General features: G+C 35.9%; 1 protein-coding gene across 4 annotated transcripts in view; it reads right to left on the bottom strand.

Annotated features, from left to right (window-relative positions):
• Positions 1–886: 886 nt before the first annotated feature.
• Positions 887–13,551, bottom strand: part of LOC126458605 (E3 ubiquitin-protein ligase RBBP6) — a 387,537-nt gene continuing 374,872 nt past the window's right edge. For all 4 annotated transcript variants that reach the window (XM_050095761.1, XM_050095763.1, XM_050095764.1 and 1 more), the window contains one exon: positions 887–5,928. In XM_050095761.1, the coding sequence (XP_049951718.1) occupies positions 1,929–5,928 (4,000 nt within the window). In that variant the 3' untranslated portion in view covers positions 887–1,928. The remainder of the gene's footprint in view (positions 5,929–13,551) is intronic.

The raw sequence follows: 13,551 nt of genomic DNA, 5'->3' as shown, positions 1-13,551 counted from the left end.
ACTGACGATGTGAAGCAAAAATGTGTGGTAAACATGGGCTCTAAAATGTATACCTTAAAAGTTTGGCTACTACTTCATCTCTAATACTGTAAAAAAACTACTTCTGCAATGGTCATATAGAAAAAAAAACAAGGCAAAAAGTGTCCTCTACACATGGGCTCTAAAGTGCTTATCTTAAGAGCAATGAGCGCTAGTTCATCTTCACTATTGTGAAATTCATCTCTTCTGCTGAACAAGTGCTCATAGCTCTTAAGGCATGCATTTTAGAGCCCATGTTTCATTGACAAATTTTTCTTGTTTTGGTAAATACTACCTCTGCCCAAAATACGGAAAGCAAAGAGCATACAGTAGAAGTAGTGTGTTCACAGTATCGAAAATGAAGTACTCATAGCTCTTAAGATTTGTGTTTTAGAGCCCATGTTTACTAGACTTTTTTTTGCTTCAAGTGATCATTCCAGTCATATCCTGAACTGTTCTTCGTTCCTCCTGGGACACCTGCATATTTTGTCAAGTCAGGGAAAATTGGGAAGGAGGCGCATGTCATTCAGAGACCAAGTTGAGAGGGACCCACTTGTGAGCATGAGGGGTGCCATAAATGTCACTAGACAGTGATCCACTGCACGTGTACCGAATAGCGAGGAAGATATTTCTAATTTAGATATATTTTTACCTGTTTCAGTGCTCCATTCTATCCAATGTATAGAAAAAAAATATTTTTTCCAGTTAAAAAACTGAATACATGTTTGCACAATCTGCACTCATTTATGGAAGATCACACAGTGGGAAATAAGCAAATAATTTTACATTCTTCTTTAACACAGCCAAAATATTATTTCAGTGTAAATATTTAAACATACATGTGAATGATAAAATCGAAAACACAATATTTATATATACTGACAAACTTACAGTTTATTGAAGAACATAAATTTTGGCAATGTACATATCCTGTGTTGATTTTATGTCCTTTTGTGTACCTAACCACTTTCTGTGTTCAGTCTTCTCATTTTACATACAAAAATACAAAACCATACATATTTTTTCAGTATTTGCAAGACCTGAGCTACATGAAAACATTAAAGCAAATGGGAAAATGCATATATATGTGTATAAAAATAACTACAGTCATTCAGCATTTGTGAAGTGTCAGAGTATTGGCTTTGCACAGCCACTACGGACACAATGAAAAACGGGAGGTGTAGTCTGAAAACTATTACAAATAATGTAACTTGATGAAAATCTGAGATGCAGTTATATATTATTATTGGTATATGTGAATGGACAGGCATGACTCTTAAAATCACCGTGGCAGTAAAAAGATTAAGAAAAAAATACAACTGTATGTTAAAAAAAAGTATGAGACTGACAGATAAATACAAATGAGCGAGGCACACTAAGCTAGAATTGTTCAAAATCATTAAAGTTCCACTTCTTACTTCAAATCTTGTACTTTAAGTAATTTATATACAAATCTTATCAGTTCCATAGAAAGCAGTGGTTTAAACAAAATAACGATCTCTATTTGCCTCTAACGTATCCCCAGAATTTCTGAGCACATCATATACATTAATTATTTATAATTGTGGTGCTATACAAAATGATAACACATATTTAATGTAAGCAAAGGAAATATATTTTCTGTCTCTTTTCTTCATATATACAATGTACCTCATTGTAGGAAATGAATACCAGCCACGAATGTATCACTGTTTCTAACAGCTGGAGACACATTCTGTATCACTAAATTGCTCACATACTGAGCAAATTCCAATAATTTTACTACAGTGGATTAACAAACACATTTCACTTCTTGCACTCCATGCATACTTAAGACTTTAGTCTACATAAACATACTGTCTTAAAGTGCACATTTTTCTTATGACAATATCACATACTTACACTATCTACACACTTCAAGAAGTTGTTCTTTATCGATGTTTTGATTTCCTCTTCTTTTTTGAAGTTTTAGCTTTGTTGCGATGATGTCTTCTTTTACTTCTTCCTTGAGTCTTTCTGCTCCTACCACCATCTGACTCACTACTAGAACCATCATCGGACTCTGATTCTGACTCACTTTCACTACTCGTTTCTGCATGGCGTGATGATTTCTTTGAGCGCCTATGGCGTCTACGGTGTGATTTCTTTTTTCTTTGTCGTTTGAATGAGGAATCGTCTGATGATTCTTCCTCAGAGCTACTAGAAGTAACAGAACTGGAACTCTCATCAGAACTATCTTCATCTGAGGTCTCATCTCTGGAACTGCTGACTGAACGTCCTCTTTTCTTATTAGATTTTGAGCTAGTTGGTTTAACATTCTTCTTTGTTTCATCAGTAAAATCCTTTTCTGCCTTCTGTCTTTTCTTCTCAGAACCAGTAGACTGATCTTCAATACTACCAGATCTCTCTCGTTTCTTTGGTGGTGATTCTGCTTTCGTTGTTGATGAAGCTGACTTTCTATCTGTTTCACCTCGTTTTTCCATTTCAACTGTTTCATCCGCATCACTTTCAGCAGATGAAGAGGCATCATAGTCAGGTTCAAAATTGGCTTCATCCAAAGTTGATTTTTTGCGGTCACTGGCAAGTCTTGGGTTTCTCCTGAGACCTTTACGTGCTTTATCTTTTGTCACCTCACTAACTGTGTCAGTTTTGGAATTGTTTGTGTTACTGGTTGTTTTCAAATTTTCTTCTTCTTGTTGCATTTCACTTTCGTTAGATGGATTAGCTTTGAAATCTTTTGATGCCAGTGGATCTGTTTCTCTCAGAGGTTCTTTATCCACAATACTTTCATCTTCATCCTTCTTCTCCTCTTTCTCCACTTTCTGTTTGTGTTTCTTTACTTTCTCTTTTTTATGTTTCTTCTCTCTCTTTTTGCTTCGTTTTAACTCCCTATCAAACACAGACTTCTTTCTATTCCTACTTTCACTTCCAGATCTTCGTGTCTTACCCTTCCTCTTTGTCTTGTGTTTTGCTTTACCACCTTCCACAGATTTTTCTTTCTCCCTTTCCTCCCTCTGCTTGAATTTTTCACTTCTTTTTTCCCTGCTCAAACTTCGCTCTCTCCTTTTCTCAGGTGTCACATTTCGTCTGTCTCGCTGTTCTCGAGTATCTGTTCTTTTTGTAGACTCCACATATCGTCTTTCCCTATCATTGTCCACATATCGTAGTTCCCGAGTTTCTCTCTCCCTTCTGCTTCTGGAGTCTACATCACCATATTTTCTTCGTAAATCAATTGTATCAGAATGTTTACGATCTCGTAGGTCCACAGGAACCTCATATCTCCTGTCTAAAATATCTGGGTAACGAGACATATCCTTGAGTTCTCTCCCACGATCAATAGGTTGCAGTTTCATATGAGGCGTCCTAGATCGTGATCTGGAAATAGTGCGTCTTCGCTCTACGGCACTCTTGAGCCCCTTTCTACTGGTATGTTTTGATATTCTTTCTTTTTCCCTGCTGTCGCTCCTACTCCTGTTTCTTAAGAGTTTCCGTCGTCTGTCATCTTTATCACTGTAGCTGCCCTGTTGAAGCACATCGTGCCTTTCTTTATCTCGTCCATCTTCCTTACTTTTGGTAATTTCTGAATCAACTCTTGCTCCCAGACGCTCTTTTGCAGATATCCTTTGTGGTGAAGTGTTTTCATTTCCCTCACCCCATGAACTTGTAGAAGCAAATTTAGATCTGTCTAACTTAGTTTTACTCTTACTAATATTTGCTACTGACTGCACAGGAGAGACTTCCACAGACCGTTCTGTATGACCTGCAATGGGTATTGTAATCTGTATAGAATTGGCTGTTTTTCTTGCTTCACGTGCATCTTTTTCCATTAACTTTCTCTTATCATCAATTAATTCTGAGATAGCTGTATCTCCTGAAATTCTTTTATCTTTATCTGTGGCAGCATAAACCTTTCTTTCAGCAGGTAATTTCTTCATTGGTTCAATGGGACGAATAGCATTAATTGCTTTCTGAAAAATTGCATTCTCAGCACGTTTTAGAACTTCAGATGTAACTATTTTTCCTGATTTTTCAGAAGATGCAGAATTGCTAATTCTTTCATCACCACTTTTATCTTCATATGTTTGACTGGGAATTTCCTCATCAAGCTCCCACTTCGAAGGTTCTGGCAGTGGAGCCAGCATTACATTAGGTCTTGTCTCAGTTGTTTGATCCGTATCTAAGGATGACATTGCTTTAGATTCGGATTCCGTTTCTTCTTTCTTTATTGCATCACTGTCATCATCTTTCACATTCTCTCCAGTTTGTACCTCATTTGCTTCATTTTCTGTAACTTCACATGCCTCTGCAACTTCAGTGCTAGTTTCTACTGCTTCTGAAAGTACTTTTACATTTGGAATGACTTTGCCATATCTAGCCACAACAGTATCATCAATTCTAGCATCATCAATATCGGCATATAGTCCATCAATAATGGTGGATGATGCAGGCGCATCAAAGGACCTAAGCAATACTCCTTTTGCCTTATCTGTGATCACAGTACTAATGGGAAGAGGTTTTGATTTTTCTTCTACTGGTTGTGGTTTCGAAAGCAATACAGGACATGGTTTTTCGGGAGTGTGGGATTCCGATAGTTCTGAATTTTCTTGAATTTCATGTTCCGGTTTGTGAACAACTTTGATTGGTCTTTCAGTTACATATTTTACCTTTTGTTGTCCCTTTCCACCTTCAATTCCTTCCTTCCGAATATCTCGTTTTTCCTTCTGTTTCTTTTTCTTCTTCCTATCACCATCACCGTCTTTCTCTTTCTTTTTCTTTTTCTTCTCCTTACTTTTCTTCTCCTTGTCTTTGTCTTCTTCTCTTTTAGTTTTATCCTCTTTTCTAATTCTATCTTTTTCAATTCTACTTTTTTCAGCTCTATCTTTTTCCACCCTATCTTTTTCCACTCTCTCTCTTTCAATTCTCTCTTTTTCCACTCTCTCTTTTTCCACTCTTTCTTGTTCCACTGACGGTTCCTTCCTAACTTCCACAAGAACTCTTTCCCGTTGATCCTTCTCACGATCTTTTTCCCTCTCACGAGTAACATCTAAAGCTGAAAGAGGTTGTTGTGATGAATGGTGATTTTCCTTTCCTCCATCACGCTGCATATTTCTTCGTCTGTTACCATGGCTACCATTCCTACCATGTTTGTGATGTCTTTCACCACTTGAATACCTTTCCCTACTACCCCCGTGCCTAAGAGGTGAAGATGACTGCCTTCGCTTCTTGGTGTCAGGTGAATTGTATGCAAAGGATTTATACTCGTAGAAACGATGATGATCTGCTTCGTAATAATCCCTGTCATGGACTCTCTCCCTATCGTTATTGTCTCTGTCCTTGTCCCGAGTTCTATCATTGACATCCTGCTCACGAACTGCACGTATGCTATCCCTGACAACTGGAACTTCATTATCCCTTTTTCGTACATCCCAGTCTCTATCTCTTACAGCAAAATCACGGTCCCTGTTTCTTACATTTGTTCCCGGTATTTCTCTCTCACGTGTGACTGTATTATTTATATCACGTGTCACAGGTAAAACATCTCGCTCACGCACACCTGGAGGAATAACCTCTCTTTCCCTATTACCCGTAGTGTCTCTATCTCGTGTAGAACCAATGTAGTTCATAGGTTCCGGCTGACGATGGTCCACACCAGGTGGTGTTAAGAATTCTTCAGGTGGTTGCCGATTATCATAACCAGGCTGTCTTTCATAGCCACGGTCATACCTCTGTTGGGGCTTGTCAAATGAGACCAATGTTGGCAATTCTGTCTCAGTGCCTGGGGGAGCCACATCTGGATAGCGATCATAGCGGCGGTAATTTGCTTGCGCACTGAATCGTGTTATGTTTGCTGGCACAGTATGTAATGGTTCAATGCGATGGTGAACTTCTCGGGTAGAGGCAGGTTCAGGAAATCTGTTATCACTGCCAAACCTGTACAGCAGAAGAGTACAGAGTATATAAGAAACACAAATATATAAAAAGTTCATCTTAAATGTGAAAGAATGTGGCCTACCATTCACAAAAACTATTTCTTGCCAAAGTCTAACAACAAAGAAAAACAAAAATTTTATTTCCAAATTTATATATATTCACTATTTTTTTAGATTAGTATTGACACTGGTAGTACATTGCAACTTGAGATCTTTCTTACAAACAAAGCACTGTCAAATGTGGCAGTGTTAGAAGTATCAGAAAAAAATCCTGAATCCTGGGACTGACCAGAACCTAGCCATAAAGCTTTTGGATTTGTTGTCTGACACTTACCCTTAGAGCCACAAAGTAGCATTGTATACTTACCAACAACACTAAAAAATTACGGGAAAATTAAGTAGTCAAGTTTTTGTGAAAGGTAAGGCAGCACATGTAAATAGTTCTGTCCTTATTACATATAGTGCATTTTAGCAAAATGTAGAGACATCTCAATTTATAAATAGATGAAAGGGTGCATTAATAGGAAATGATAAGGAGCTTTATATAATTACTGTAATAAAAAGTTTAAACAAATGAAAGTGAGGCAGAAAATGGTGATTTTGGGAGTTTTAGTTTCGTTGTATACCTTATTGTGTACTATACTTAACTGAAAGTCAAAGGAGGGAGTATGAAATTTTATGAAACAGTTACATATATATACAGAAACACACATTGTGTCCAAATGATGACTTTAATAATCAGAATACCATCTCTACAAATTGAAATTAATTTAACAAACAAGAGGCTCAAATGAAATTTACATCCATCCATGTTAGAGTAATTGTATAATAATGAATTAGAGCACAATAATAGCAGAGGAGATGCACAATTAAATTGAAATACAGTTCACACCAATAGCAGTTGTTTTGAATGTGACTTCTAGCTTTAATGTATTTACTTTAAATCTTTTGCACAACATATTAATCTGAGCCATATGTACAAACATAAAAGCAAAAGAGTAGAGGAGGATCAAATAAACTGTAGAGTGGAACAAGGGAGATGTTTGAGAGCTCAAATATTTAGTATATCTACTATGTCGGAAAAAGAGTCCAAACTATTAACATTATTACATACAGCTAATTTGGAGGAACAATGGAAGCTGGACTATATGCACAATTCAAAGCAAAGTTCTTCATACTCTGTAATTCTTTTTGGAGACTGCATCTAAGTGGAAACTAACATGTAACAAACATCATCTCTAACAATTAAATTCCTGTTAAATTTGTTTAATGGCATTCTCTCCAGAAATATACAAACAATAACCTTCTGTTTTCCATTGGTGTTGCAAAATTGTTCAGAAAAGGTAATTTTGTTGCATTTGAAAAACTTGAAGATACAGGTGATTTTCATTCCATCACAATATCACTAGTACACAAATCAATAGCAACATGTGCTACAGTTGTACATAATTTAAAAACATAAAGAGCACTACAGACTGAAACTGTTATTTTCTTCAGTTATTTGACATTTGTTTGCTTATGATCCAACACAATTAAAAAATCTTATATATTAAAACAAAAAATATTAATACAGTATTATTCTTTTAAATAAGTTGGTTGTGATTCTTAAGAGGCTTAAATTTTCTTAATAGAAAGCTTCAGATGATTGTAATAACCATATATGAAAAATTCTCAATAGCTAAACCCTGTTCTTATAATTTTATGTAAAATCAATTACAGAAGTGCGGGAAAAACAGGATACTTTAATCATCCTCTTGGACAAATGCATTATAGTGGTATGGTTTACTCAAGCCATATTTCTCTGCTGATGTCACAGAATATAAGAATTATGGTACCATATTACAAATATTATTTTTACACTGATGTGAATTTCTGAGCATATGTGCAGTCAGTGTCATGATATGTAATTCCTCAACAAATGCTTTCTTTGCATCATCAGACAGCAGAAATAAAATACACTACATTACTAAGAAAAATACATTGTGAAATACACTTGGTGCAAGCTTTGTAGACAAAATGTAGAAATTCATGATGCCTTGTACAGTATTATCCATATTATAAGAAAATTCTTTGTACCTACATTTGATAAAGTTTTATTTTTAGAAATTAAGTACATGGCAGAATCAAAAATTTGTGTTTTTGCATTATCGTGAATTAATACATGACAGAAAGTCCTTTCACTTTCTCAGAAATCACTTATGGTACAAAGTGAAGAAATATTAAATCATTTTAACTCACTAAATTTCTAAAATTTGTAGGAAAAACCTATTGCTACACATCGGTTGAATCTGTGATTTATTGTTTTGTGAGGTTACAGGATTAAGCTACAGACTCTGAATAACTGAACAGACAGCAGATAAAGTTTTCAACAGCTGTCACCACCATTGTCCTCTAAAGTTAAAACTTCTGATTGCTATGACAGGCAAGTGGTCTGCTTTATACACGAGTCAACTGTATCCAGAAAATTCTAGAGATAGGGCAAACTGACGCACATGCAGAAAGGCGAGTTCAGCAGGCCACCACAAGCTGTTACACCATGGGTGTCATGACATCAACAGGCATGAAGAGCCATTCCAATTGAACTGTAACTGTCAAAGTTTTCCTATGTTTCCTATCAGTTTCGAAAGCTCATCCCCATGGCCTACTCAGTGTGTATCTCTGTCCTTTGTTGAAATTATTCTATTGGAATCAAATCTTGTCTATGTCTTTTATAGCAGAATCCTAATATGTGACCTGGACCAAGAATCTCGTTACCTCTGATAATATTCTGTCATCCTTCATCTACACAAAGTTCTGATACGACCAACTTTTCTAGCTGTTTTTGTTTCATATGACAATTGTTTTAGCAAATAATTTGGCTAGTGGACAGACTGTCTGTCCCACATAAATTTTTGCCACATTTGCAATGAATGCCACGCACATCTGGCACCCTGCTACCTAAGCTGTATTTAATGGTGCTTAACTTTTCTTGAATTTTCTGAGTGATTCCGAACAGCAGTTTCAGCTCATATATCTGGAGAAAATACCCTAATGTGCTATTTATTACAACACAGTAGTAGGAAATTAATGCTACCGTCTTGACTCCTTCTGCTGAGTTACAAAGTGTCCTCTGCCAACTGCATCTGACACTGTCCACACTGATAACCTGTCTTCAGTGATTTAGTTATGTGGAAGATGGTTGTTGTCAAAAACAACTTATTCATTGTGCACAGGACAGAGGGAAGTACTGAGTTGGCTTGAAACTTTATAACATTTTATCAAGCTACATTCCTGTGAAACATTTAGGACAACCTAATGTATGAATTATTAACAATTTAAATAGCGTGACTGCTGAGAGAGAAACTATCAAACAGTCTTTGAAAATGTATTGAAAAATATTTATTGGGGGTGCAGACCAAAATGCAACACTACAGAAATGAAGTCATTGCAATCATATATTATTACTCACCTAAAAATCACAAAAAGAGAAAAAAATGATGAAACTTTTATGATAAAAACCAGAAATTCTTCGATCCATATAATCACACATTTGCAACATGTATTTCTCTAATAAATACATTAAACCAATTGTTGTATTGTGCTAAACAGCAGTCAAGTTCAGGACAAGTGCACTTTGCAATCCTGGGTTTATCCTGTATGGTTTTGAGCATTATATACCACAAACAAAATGACTTTTAATCTCACAGTTGGAATATGGACAGGCTATCATAATAGTACATCATCACTGAGAGAAACTGTTTTCTTCCAAATCTGTGGCTCTGAAGCACACCTATAATTTATTCAGTTTATTGGAAATAGATTTTTTTAAATTATTGAAGGATAATTGATGATGGACAGCCACTCAAGTGAAGATGATACAGCCTTAAATACTCACTAGGTGGCTGCAGATATAATTATACAGCTAAGAACAAGTTTACTACAAATAGAAGAAGAGTGAATGTTTGAAAACTAGTGTAAAATTTTGGTACTTTGTGTGTGCCCAGGGTCTCTCGTCATTTATGTGCAGGTGAGTAACTGCTTGATTATAATTTTTATTTATTACTTTCATACTAGAATCGCCATATTTTTACCTTTAAAACAAATGATATTTGATGTCTGACAAATGTTCTGTTTAGTTTGGCAATAAATCAAGCTCACATCTGTAGCATTTTGTGAACCACAGAAAATAACTTATACTGTATGTACTTATAATAAGCATAGGCAGAATAGGAGACAATACCAGAGAGCATAATTATCCATGGAATTGTTCACAATCAAAGCAGCATTTTATAAGAATGATACTGCTTCAATGTTGTTGTTGTTGTTATCATTTTCTCAGTTCCATGGGACCATATTGACTCAGTCATGGAACTAGTCACCACTTACTGATAAAGAAACCATAAGACAATTAATAAACACAAATACAAGAAAAGCTACGACATTTTATCTAGAAAAGCAAAACATTACAGTGAAAGGCTCTATGCTCATATGAGGAACATTTGCACAGAACAGAAGGAATGTGCCACAAGAAAACCTTTCACTTAGATTTGAAAATTATAGGTTTGCTATTCACATTTCTCACATTTGCTGGATTCCTACTGAATATGGAATAGCAAAAATCTGTTGTACAGTTGTTAAGGAATTGTTATCCAAGTGCAAATTATGGGTTTCTAAAGAAATGCTGCAGTTCATTTTATTAATTACAAATCCCATGAGGAAATATGAGTGGAACAATGACAGAGAATCTGAGATTCAAATATTGGCCTCCATAAATTTCACAAACTCACATCGTTGGTCATTCTGACCATCCTTTGCTGGGCTAAGAATATTTTTTGAGAATACACAGAAATGACCCAAAATATGATACATTATGACAGACTTAAATAAAGTAGACAGTGATTATTTTGTGTTTACAAAAAACAGGAATACTCACTTTCTGCACAATATTCTAGATATTATACTTCCAAAAATGCTCTTCACCTTTCTTCAGTCCTAAGGATTTAATATGTTTGACATCAACGTGATATCAAAATTTCGCTTTTGCAAAAGTTCTGTTTTAGAAAATGTGTGTCCGTGTTTTGTTGCAATTAAGCAACAATAAATACTACGTGTGTTGTAATAATCATTGGTGTATTTTTGTTTTTTTGTTTCCTTTCTGCTAAGTAGCTAAAATGTCCAAACTTTGGATGATTGTTAGTAAGAAAAATCACGATCAATGAAGTATGAACCTTATGGCTGCAAAAAAACACACAGTGTTTTTGTTTCCTCATTCACCTCTTACTGCGATGTCATCAATCCAAAGACTGTTTTGAACACCACAGTGCTTTAATAGACATTGTCCTGCTGGATGTGGTTTGCTTTAGGCTTCCTCCAACCTTTGATATGACCTACCAAGCCAGCTATAGTGGAACCTACAATTTAATGTCGATTCCAAACTACAGAGTAACTTGACATTTTTCACATCAACAAACATTGCCAGAGGTGAAAGCAGTGATAAGTGACAGATACAAAACCTAAGATTGAGCTTTGGAATTGCAACTTGGCACTTTTTCATTGAACAACAGAGCCGAGCATTATATGCAATGAATAACCAATTCTGACCTCCGAAAGCAAATGTGAAAAGATATCTGAAATCCTTAAAGATAACAAAATAGTCTTAACCAATTGAGTCTAAGTATAACACATAATTCTGGAAGTGTCAGCATTACACAATTTGAAGAATTTGAAATTAATAAGAGGACAATCACATGTGTTTCTGTTGGGCTCCCAAAACAGGGTGGAGACAAAATGGCATTGTCAGAGTCTCCAAACATCAATGCTACTAGAAAATTGCAGCAGCAAGATAACTAAATGGGATTAAAAACTGCCACTGCCACTGCTGTAATGATAAGGATACACTTATAGGACATATCCTGAAGCATGTAAATCTGTTATTGAAATATCAAAGCTCAAATATAGTAAGCAGGTTCATATGAATGTAGAGAGCAGTAGTTATATACAAACATTAGGATTTGTACAAGATAGATTAAAGTTTTCTTCAACAGCTTAAAAATAAGATTTTAACCTTAGAAAATATCATAAAAAATCTGGTAGTTGACAGAGATAACTGTCATTGACTTCAAAATAATATCAGTACATGTCATCAAGAACCACAGTTGCTTTCAGAGGAGTGAAAGTTATACACAGACCAGTGATTAGCAAACTCAGCAGAAGGAGAGAATAACATTCTACACCAAGATTGCAGAACAACTGAAAGGGTTATGTCTGCTGATGAGAACCCGGTTTGAGACAATTACTGAACTGGAAAAGAATCATATGCATCCAATTTAATCACTGCAACAGAAGAAGATCACAAAAATCCTGCAGTGATCACTTACTTTGCATTCATCTGAAAGAAGACTTTCACTACCAACATCTCCCGAGGTCAGTGCTGGAACAGGCCATATCTGAAGGAAGGTGGTTTGTCACTGCCTTCCACTGATATGTAAATGATGCATCAGAAGTATAACAGTATCATGTGGATGATTACATGGTTTCTTGTGCTGTGTAGTGTTCTCATTAGGGATGAGTATCGAGTGAAAGACATCAAGAGGCAGAAACACTGTACTACAATACTTGTTAGAACTACTGAAAAAATTAATGTGAACTATCAAGTTCACCATGTACATCTGTAATAGAGACGAGCACCAATTCTCTCTCACATCTTCAACTCTAAGTTGTTGATGCACAATTTGGCTACCCGATACTGTGTATAGATACCCCTCCTCTCCCTGTTGCTCAAATTTTAACAAAGAAAATTTTCGGCCACCACTGGAACATGAATAACAGTTGTTTGTGATCTAGTAAATAATCTTAGCAATGGGTCCTCATGAAATGCAAAGTGATAACTACATCACCAAAAGCTTTGTGGTAAAAATATCACAGTAAAATACTTTGAATATTAACATCTCTCACTTCACATGTGCAAAAATGTTACAATTATCTGAATGAAAACATCTCATGAAAGATGGTAACTATCTTACAGTATATCCAATTGGCAGAATTCTGATGAGTACAGTAGTATGTAGCTCACCTAGAATGAGGTCTGTAACTACAGAAAATTTCAAAATTGCAGTAACACATTTGCTGGTAAATATGTTTCACAGAGAGCTGAAGGTCACTTGTAATGCATCAGGTTACCTTCACGCACTTAAATCCTAGTATTATGATGTTTCATGCAGGTATTGGATTCATCCAGATACGTGTCAAAATGTTTTCCTGTAATTTATTTTCTCTCTCACGTGAATGCCCCCCCCCCCCCCCCAACACCCCTACACACACACACACACACACACACACACACACACACACACACATACAGAGAGAGAGAGAGAGAGAGAGAGAGAGAGAGAGAGGTGCAAATGATGACTTGAACTGAATAGTACTCCACTCAGCAATTGGGCTCTTCTGAGATGGCAGGACATGCAGTGGTAGAAAAAAAAATAAAAGATAACAAACAATTTCAGTAAACCCTGCAATTCCTTCTACTTATATGTCTATCCTGCCTATGAGTGTCAGTAAATAAAGACATTACAAATAAGTGAGACACGTGAAGACAAAACAGCATTGTCTTGTGTGTGTGTGTGTGTAACAGATTTTTCAAAGA

The sequence above is a fragment of the Schistocerca serialis genome, chromosome 2 (assembly GCF_023864345.2).
Source record: "Schistocerca serialis cubense isolate TAMUIC-IGC-003099 chromosome 2, iqSchSeri2.2, whole genome shotgun sequence".
NCBI lineage: Eukaryota > Metazoa > Arthropoda > Insecta > Orthoptera > Acrididae > Schistocerca > Schistocerca serialis.
Note: the sequence above shows the minus strand (reverse complement) of the source record. Positions and strands in the feature narration are given on the sequence as shown.